Source organism: Myotis davidii, unplaced genomic scaffold, assembly GCF_000327345.1.
Source record: "Myotis davidii unplaced genomic scaffold, ASM32734v1 scaffold1452, whole genome shotgun sequence".
Taxonomy (NCBI): Eukaryota; Metazoa; Chordata; class Mammalia; order Chiroptera; family Vespertilionidae; genus Myotis; species Myotis davidii.
In genome coordinates this window covers 82,902-92,744 of record NW_006283903.1, presented here as the reverse complement: position 1 = coordinate 92,744, position 9,843 = coordinate 82,902, and the positions used below count along the sequence as shown (strand labels likewise).

The 9,843-nt window shown below is 38.7% G+C and overlaps 1 protein-coding gene across 1 annotated transcript in view; it reads right to left on the bottom strand.

Moving 5' to 3' along the window:
- Window positions 1-281: 281 nt before the first annotated feature.
- The window catches only part of LOC102772911 (ectodysplasin-A-like), a gene marked incomplete at its 5' end in the record, with an annotated part of 49,941 nt that continues 40,379 nt past the window's right edge, over window positions 282-9,843 (bottom strand). The window contains one exon of the mRNA XM_006754161.2: window positions 282-377. Within this exon, the coding sequence (XP_006754224.2) occupies window positions 360-377 (18 nt within the window). The remainder of the gene's footprint in view (window positions 378-9,843) is intronic.

Genomic DNA, 9,843 nt, shown 5'->3' with positions numbered 1-9,843 from the left:
TTTAAGCAATAAAACATTTTTTTTTAAAAAAAAAGAAAAAAAAGAGGCCAGACACATAAGATTCCATTTATATGAAACTAGAGGCCTAATGCATGAAAATCGTGCATGGGTAGGGTTCCTAGGCCTGGCTAGCGATCAGGGCTGATTGGCACCTTCTGGCTGCCAGCCAGTGCCTCTCTTCTTTGACTGCTGGCTGCTGGCCAGGGCCTTCCTTTGTTCCACACCGCCCCCTTGGTGGTCAGCGCACATCATAGCAAGTGATCGAATTCCCGGTTTCCCAGTAGAACTCCCAAGGGGACACTTTGCATATTAGCCTTTTGTATATATAGATATTCAGAAGTGTCAAGTCCATAGAAAGGTTAGTAGTTGATTGAGGCCTGGGGGAAGAGGAAATCATGAAATGATGGCTAATGGTACAGGGTTTCTTTTTGGGGTAAAAAAATATTCTGGATTTAGACAGTGGTAATGGTTACACAACTATATGACTATACCAAAAACCAGTTAGTCATATATTTTAAAAAGGGTGAATTTTATGATTTGTGAATTATATCTTTGTGAATTACAAAATTTTAAAACATTACATTCAATATTCACTGAGGAGCATTAATAATAGAAATAACTTATCACTCAAAAATTTATAATGTCAAATGGCTTTCTCTGCTTACTACAAATTTAAAATTAACAAATTAAATAGGGAATAAAGAATTGAACAATATAAAATGACATAGAAGTGAAATATGATTACAACAAAAGATTCCCATTGAATTTTGCAATGAGGACCTTAGGAAGAACAGATTTAGAGGTGAGTAGGGCATAGAAACCTAACGATAGGAAAATAAATAATCAATCAGTTGTTAATATGCACACAGCAAGTTTATTCCATGCCTTTCAGAAGGTTTAGTATTAGGTTAAATGAAAAATGGGATAATTTTAGGAAGATTTTGGGTCAAAGATAGTCTACCCACCTCCCCAACATGACATGTGAACATGATTATATGATAAAAAGATAAAAACACTTGAGAGGTCAAAGATATGAAAAAACATAACTGATAGAAAAAGGACCATGAAGAAGTGGCAGGGGAGAGGATTCAAATTCCAGATGCAAGAACTGGTCTTACACCAAAGGAACATACTTCCTCTATACAGACAGGAGCACAAGAGTGGGTGTAAATGGAGTTCAATCTGTAGGCATTCCAGTGAGTGAGGAGAATGGAGCACCTATAGTTTTGGAGGTTTTGTTAAGGCAGGGAGAACTGGAGACAAGGAGTCAAGAGACTTGAGGGTAATTGCAACAAGGTGATTGAATTGATGGGTAAAGAGATCTAGACTGGTAAGAAAGAAGTCAAGCAAGTTCAAAGAAATAATGTAAGCTGGCTAACCTTACATCATGTGGCCACCACTCTATAGTTTTGTTGGGAGAAAAGACCTGATCCTTTTGGTTTCTCTTATTGGATATAGGCACCAAAATTTCCCATGCCACCCAAACTAATAATGAAGAAGAACTACTCTAAAAGGAAACTGGAAACTGGGTGGCCAATAAATAACAAATAAACCATCACTTCACATTATATGGTAGCATACTATCACAAGATCTGTTGTAACACAATATACAGACCAAATAAGTAAGGGCCATGGGCTCTAAGGCTTTACCCAAACACATCTTCCATTCTGCTGTCTCCAAGTTTTTGCTCATGCTACTCCCTCTGCACAAAATGCTCATTTGCAATTTAAGCCTGTCTCTAAGTTCAGGGACTTATTACATCTTTCTACCTCCTAAAATGCCAAGTAGAGTGTCAGGCATGTCATAAATGCTGATTTGAGTTCCGATGAAATAGAAAAAAATCACTAAGGGCTAGGTGATCAGGAAAGGCTTTTTCACAGGAAAGTGTGATATTTAAGTGTGTCCTTAAAGATGATGATTATTCTGTTGCCCAAAAGAAATTTTTATTGAGTTTATTGGGGTGACAATGGTTAATAAAATTATATAGGTTTCAGGTGTACAATTCAAAAATACATCATCTCTACATTGTATTGTGTGTTTACCACCCCAAGTCAAGTCTCCTTTCATCACCATTTACCCCCCTTTTACCTTCTTCTACCACCCCCCTTCCCTCTGGCAATTACCATAGTGTTATCTGTGTCCATGAGTATTTCTTTTTTAATTCAAGCCAAGCCCTGGCCAAGTAGCTAAATTGGTTAGAGCGTCATCCAGATATGCCCAAGTTGTAGGTTTAATCCCCGGTCAGAGCACATACAAGAATAAACCAATGAATACATAAATAAGTAAAACAAAAAAAAATCAATATTTCTCACTCAGCCGGTGTGGCTCAGTGGTTGAGCGTCGACCCATGAACCAAAGGTCACAATTCGATTCCCAGTCAGGGCACATGTGCCGGTTGTGGGTTCGATCCCCATTGGGGGTACATGCAGAAGGCAGCCAATAGATGATTCTCTCTCATCATTGACGTTTCTATCTCTCTCCCTTCCTTTTTCTGAAATCAATAAAAATGTATTAAAAATGATATCTCTCTCTCTTTCTTTCTCTCCCTACTCCCCTCCCTCCTTCTCTCTGTCTAAACTCAATCAATAAATAAAAATAAAATCTATTTAACCAATAAGTGACCTGGCCGGGTAGCTCAGTTGGTTAGAGCATTGTCCTAATACACCAAGGTTGCCAATTTGATCCCCAGTCAGCACACATACATAAAGCAACCAATGAATGCATAATTAAATGGAACAATAAATCATACTCTGATTTCTCTCCCCTTCAGAGTGTATAAACCATTCCCCTTTAACCAAAAGTGAATTTTAACAGGAGGAGTGACAATGAAGATAGGCATATGCAGTAAGAATTCAATCTATATATAACTGGGGGTTCCTATTATGAACAGTAGACAATGCTGGCAAAGCAACACTGATGTGGGTCTTGATTGACTAGCTAAAGCATTTGGACTACTATATTAATTTGGTCAGTGATTCGCAAAGCAAGGAAACAGGGTAAAGAAAACCTTGGGGTGGGAGGGAAAGATGAAGTTTTTATTCAGCTGCAGGGATAAAATTGCTAGTGTTAGAGACCCTATAGATCACTGAGTTCAATTTGCAATATTTTACAGATGAGGAGATTGAGAGCCAGAAAGGTAAAGTGACCTACCAAAGTGACCCAACTTAACTAGGGAACTATAACTAGATTCACCTGGGACTAGAACCCCTGGATCCCAATTTCCAGTCTTATTTTCCTTCTACCACATATGAAAATAAGCTATCACATATCCAGGCTGAAATAAAGCATTTTCAAATATAAAAAGGAAGTACACATAAAGTCACGTAACTTAAAGAACTGTAATACCATCATCAATTGCTGTGAATTTTTTCAACAGACAGGGCAGCTATATGGAATATATAAGGTAACAATCAGAATAAAAGTTTTATACAATTAAGGAGACAAAGAGATACAGTTATCAGTAAGTCCTCTAAGAAATAACTATACTCACAAATCATATGCTTTGTGAGTCCTGCTAGATATGGAAAAATGCTGAAATTGCTTTTACTGGGATGATGTCAAAAGGCAAAATTATATTACCTACACAGCTGTGTTATGCAAAACAACATCCCCTGGTGGACAGAATTCACACACACACACACACACACACACAACAGGTGCACACACATATAACCACAACTCTGGCTTTTCCCTAGGCTTTTATTTTTTGGAATATTGGCATATTTTGTGTTATACAAAATTAAGTGCTTACCTCTATTTACACACTGAGATATTGTTAAAAATGAAAAACAAGCCCTAGCTGGTTTGGCTCAGTGGATAGAGCATCAGCCTGAGGACTGAAGGGTCCTGGGTTCAATTCCAGTCAAGGGAACATGTCTGGGTTGTGGGCTCAATCCCCAGCAGGAAGCGTGCAGGAGGCAGCCAATCAATGATCCTCTCTTATCATTGATGTTTCTATTTCTCTCTCTCTATTCCTTTCTATCTGAAATCAATAAAAAATATATTTTAAAAAATGAAAAACAAGAAGTTTAGTGAACTCTGATACGTGAAGAGGGAGGGCTTTTGACTTGAAAGGAAACTTGGGTACAAAGCCTCCAGTTAGGATCTAAAGGCCAAGAAATTGAGGTACCTTCACTAGCCAATAGGGAAAAATAATGCCAACAGCATCATAAAAGCAAGGACTTGCTGGGTTGAGGAAATCAAGAAGTACATAGCACTCCTAACCGGTTTGGTTCAGTGGATAGAGCGTTGGCCTACGGACTGAAGGGTCCCAGGTTCGATTCCGGTCAAGGGCATGTACCTGGGTTCCGGGCACATCCCCAGTAGGGAGTGGGCATCAATGTTTTGAACTCTCTATCCCTCTCCCTTCCTCTCTGTAAAAAAATCAATAAAATATATAGTTTTTAAAAGAAGTATATAGCAGGCCAAAGTGAGATATGAATGTTTGTTATACAGAAAGCTTCTAAAGATTTGAAGGAGAGAATGTAATTGAGAATGGAGGCTCCAGGGTCTAATATGCTTTCTGGGAGGGTGCTTTAACCTTAATCAAGGCTCTAAAATGAAACAAACCTCAGTAACAGATCCCATTAATAATCACCAGATCCTTAAGATAGCATGGAATTCCAATCAATGAATGTGTACAACTGTGTTTTAGAGTTCAGTATTAGGGAGATTATTTTAATATCTTAAGATTTATATTTATATTTAAAATAGTACAGATTGGAGCCCAGAAATAAACCCACACCTATATAGTAAATTAATATATGACAAAGGAGGCAAGAACATACAATGGAATTAAGACAGTCTATTCAATAAATAATGTTAAGAAAATTGGACAGATGCATGCAAAAAATGAAACTAGATCACCTTCTTACACCATATCAAGAATAAACTCAAAATGGATAAAAACACTTATATATGAGACTCAAAACCCTAAAACTCCTAAAAGAAAACATAGGCAGTAAACTCTCTGACTTCTCTCTTAGCAGTATTTTTTTTTAAATATATTTCCTCAGGCAAGGGAAACAAAAGATAAAATAAATGGGACTACATCAAACTGAAAGTTTTTTCACAGTGAAAGAAACAACAAAATGAAAAGACAACCTACTGAATGGGAGAAAATATTCACCAAGGATACATTGATATGGAGATAATATCCAAAATTTATAAAGAACTCATACAACTCAACTGTAGAGAGCGCCTGGGAAAGGCCCCTGAGCTGATTGTCATCTGAATCCAGCGGTGCCCAGCAGAGCCCTCCTGGAAACATACCTTGCCAGAGGCAGGTGTGTTGTCAGCCTGACCTTCAGCTCAGGTGCCAGGAGGTGGGTTTCATTATCTAAATCCAGCCAAGCACCAGGAACAAACAGGATTACCCGGGCCCACCCAGAAGTGACGATTACAAAGAAGCCACAAGAATGCACATAATCTCCTTTGTCTTGGGCTTTAGGAAAACTTCCTATTTTGCTGTATAAAATAAATGTGCTGTATAGGCTCTGGGTCACTGTCCCTCCATCAGAGGACAGCTGTCCCACCCGGCCCCAGCTTTTTCCCTCTATCTCTGTGTCTCTTTCTTTCATTTTCTCAATCCCCGGCTGTCCCTACTCAGGAACTGGACCGCGCTCTAGCCACACTGGACATGGAAAAGAGGGAAATATTTATACTCGACACCAAGAAAATAATCCAATTTTTAAAAATGGCCTTGGCCAGTGTGGCTCAATTGGTTGGGTGTAATCCCATGCACTGAAAAGTTAACTGGTTCAATTCCTGGTTAGGGCACATGCCCAGGTGGCAGGCTCAAACCCCAGGAGGGGGTGTGCAAGAGGCATCAGGTTTATGTTTTGCTCTCTCATCAATGTTTCTCTCTCTCTACCATTCCCTCTCCCTTCCTCCCTCTCAATCTAAAAAAAAAAATCAATTAAAAACTGGGTGAGGACTTAATAGACATTTCTCAAAAGAGGACATACAGATGGCCAATAGGCATATGAAAAGATGCTCAATGTCACTAATCCTCAGAGAAATGCAAATCAAAACCACAATGAGGTAGCACCTCATACCTGCCAAGATAGCTACTATCAATAAATCGACAAACAGCAAGTGCTGATGAGGATGTGAAGAAAAAGGAACCCTAGTATACTGCTAGTGGGAATGCAGACTGGTACAGCACTATGGAAAATAGTATGAGGGTCCTCAAAAAGTTAAAAATGGAACTTCCTTATACCCAGTGATTCTATTTCTGGGTATATATCCAAAGAAACTGAAAACACTAATTTGAAAGAATATATGCACCCCTATGATCGTTGTAGCATTATTTATAATAGAGGAGATATGAAAGCAACCCGAGTGCCCAGCAATAGACAAGTGGATAAAAAGTGGTGATACATATAAACAATAAAATATTACTTGGCCATAAAAACAATGACATCTTACCATGTGTGACAGTATGGGAGGACCTAGAGAGTATTATGCTCAATAAAATAAGTCAGTCAGAGAACCACAAATACCATATGACTTCACTTATATGTGGAATCTAAAGAACAAAATAAATAAGCAAACAAAACAGAAATGGATTCATAGATGTGCAGGCCAGACTGATGATTGCCAGAGGGAAGGTGGATTGGGGGACTCAGTGAAAAAGGTGAAGGGATTAGAAGTACAGAATGGTAGTTACAAAACAGTCACAGGGATGTAAAGTACAGCATAGGGCATACAGTCAATAATATTGTAATAACTATATATGGTGAAAATATAGGAGGGAACACTTTGTAAAGTATATGATTGTCTAACCACTATGCTGTACACCTGAATCTAATACAAAATAATATTGAATGTAAACTGTAATTGAATAAAAGAATAAAGTCTCAGTTCAGTTACTGGATAAAAAAAAAAAGAGTGCAGATTAGTATTGTAGTTGTAGGAGCTACAGAGAAGTATAAAACTCAATCTCTGCCTTCGAAAACCTTCCCATCTAAATGAAGAAACAAGATAACCTATAACCCAACACAGTGCCAAATGAAGGGTTTAGGGCAGTGATGGAGAACCTTTTGAGCTCGGCGTGTCAGCATTTTGAAAAACCCTAATTTAACTCTGGTGCCATGTCACATCTAGAAAATTTTTGATATTTGCAACCATAGTTAAACAAAGATTTATATTTTTTATATTTATTTTATATATTTAAATGCCATTTAGCAAAGAAAAATCAACCAAAAAAATGAGTTCGCGTGTCATAGGTTGCCATCACTGGTTTAGGGGAATGTTGAGATGGAAGGGCAAGGAATAACTCACTGAAGTGGTAAGGTTTATGTTGAGTTGTGAAGGGCCTGAAGGGATCTAAGAGGCAGGTTGGAGGGACGAGCTTTCTGCTTTGGGAAATGTGTAAACATAGGCCAGAAGGTGAGAGGCTTATGAATGGATCATTGTGGGTGGGACAGGATTCAGGTGAAGAGTAGGAGAAGGATGGGAAAGAAGCTCAAGCCTAAATGCAGAGGGGCTTGGAATTCCAGTTTAAGTAAGATATATGAAGAGTGGCAGTAGGGAGACATAAAAGATTTCTGATGTGAGGGTAACATGACAAAGTGGCACTTGAAGAAAAATAATCTAGCTGAAGTGTGCATATGGAGTAGAGAAGAAAACAACTCTTAACTGGATAACCACTGCAGGGGTCAGATAATAAGGAACTGAGGTAGAATCACAGATATTCTTTTTTTAAAATATATTTTTATTGATTTTTTACAGAGAGGAAGGGACAGGGATAGAGAGTTAGAAACATCGATGAGAGAGAAATATGGATCAGCCACCTCCTACACACCGCCCACCGGGGATGTGCCCACAACCAAGGTACATGCCCTTGACTGGAATCAAACCTGGGACCCTTCAGTCCGCAGGCCGACGCTCCAACCACTGAGCCAAACCGGTCAGGGCAAATCACAGATATTCTTGTTTGTGATGGACCTTGCAGATCATCTAAGCCAGTGGTTCTCAACCTTCTGGCCCTTTAAATACAATTCCTCATGTTGTGACGCAACCATAAAATTATTTTCATGCTACTTCATAACTGTAATGTTGCTACTGTTATGAATTGTAATGTAAATATCTGATATGCAGGATGGTCTTAGGTGATACCTGTGAAAGAAAGGGTCATTCGACCCCCAAAGGACTCGCAACCCACAGGTTGAGAACCACTGATCTAAGCCAAACACTACTAAAACGGTAGCAGTGGAACTAGAATGAAAGGGAGTGATTCAAGAGACAACATGAACAGTATAAATCAACTTAACAAAGTATGAATCAGCTTAACAATTGATTGCTAAATATGAATACAAAGAGAAAAGAAGAAGTAAAAAAATAAAAAGTCTCTAAGGTTTTATGCTTGAGTGATTGAGAAAATGAAACTAGAAATTTTGTAAAATTCAGTGTGTATGTGGTGGGAGATGGGGATGAATGGTGATGATTTCAGTTTAATTTATTTGAGATGTCAGCTAGAAATCCTAGCAAAAACAAACTACCCCAAAAAGGTTTGTCTAATGTCATTAAGTCATTAAGAACAAAGTAGGTTTGCACTCCTAGGTTGATCTTTGTTAGCTCAATCAACTTCACGAAATAGAATCCCCACTAGCAATGTGTCTTGTACATAATATTGACTCAGTGTAGTGGTGGTTGAGTTGAGAGAACATCTGAACTCTTTTCCTCTTCCTTCTTTCCCTCAGTCTGACTAACCATGAGAAGTGTTAAAATCATTCCTTCCAGAATAAACCCTCAGAGTTTCCCCAACCTAAGCATTTAAACTACATAGCAGAAGTGAGTTACAGGTCTGCAATGCTTCTGGGCACAGAGCATTGTAGATTGATCCAAAACCTTAGTAATGTTCAATCTTTTCTTGCCCTTGTAGGCCATAGGTATAGCAAGAAGAAACAAGAATTACAATTCATGACCACAACTGTGAACAGCACCCACGAGAGGAGCTGCTGCCAACTGAGGAGCAGCTAATACCACAACCGCCCAAGGAGCAACCATAGCCCAAGGAGCCACTGCCACCCAAGGAGCAGCTACTGAACGACTCAACATCTAGATATAGCGGTACAATCAAGCGTGGGTAGACAAAGAAACCCCCAAAGGAAAGAAAAGGAAGACTCACCAGAGAAGCAGCTAAGTGATACAGAGGCATGCAACATCACAGAAAAAGAATTCAGATGGAAGGTCCTAGAGTGCATAAACCGGATGGAGGAAAAAATCAACAACTTATGCAAGAAGCAAGAAGAAACAGATGAAAAAAATCAATAAATTATGTAAGAAACAAAAAGAAATGAAGGGTGATATAGATGCAACAAAAAACACCATTGAAAGTTTCAACAGTAGACTAGGAGAAGCGGAGGACCGAATTAGTGAATTAGAAGACAAGGAAGCAAAACACACCCAAACTGTACTGCAATTGGAGAAAAAAATTAAAAGATAAGAGGAGAGCCTAAGGGAGCTATGAGAAAACCTGAAACGAAACAATATATGAATAATAGGGGTGCCAGAACAAAACAAAACAAAAAAAGAGGAACAAGGGTTAGAAAACCTATTTGAAGGAATAATATCAGAAAACTTCCCACAGGTGGGGAAGAAAAAAGTCGCACAAGCCCAGAGAGTCACAAGCAAGGTAAACCCAAAAAGACCCACACCAAGACACATCATAATTACCATGGCAAATGTTCAGGACGAAGAGAGAATCTTACAGGCTGCAAGAGAGAAATGGAAAGTTAAATACAAGGGATCTCCCATTAGATTATCAAATGATTTCTCAACAGAAACACATCAGGCCAGAAAAGAATGGATGAAAATTTACAAAGTGATGCAAAAAA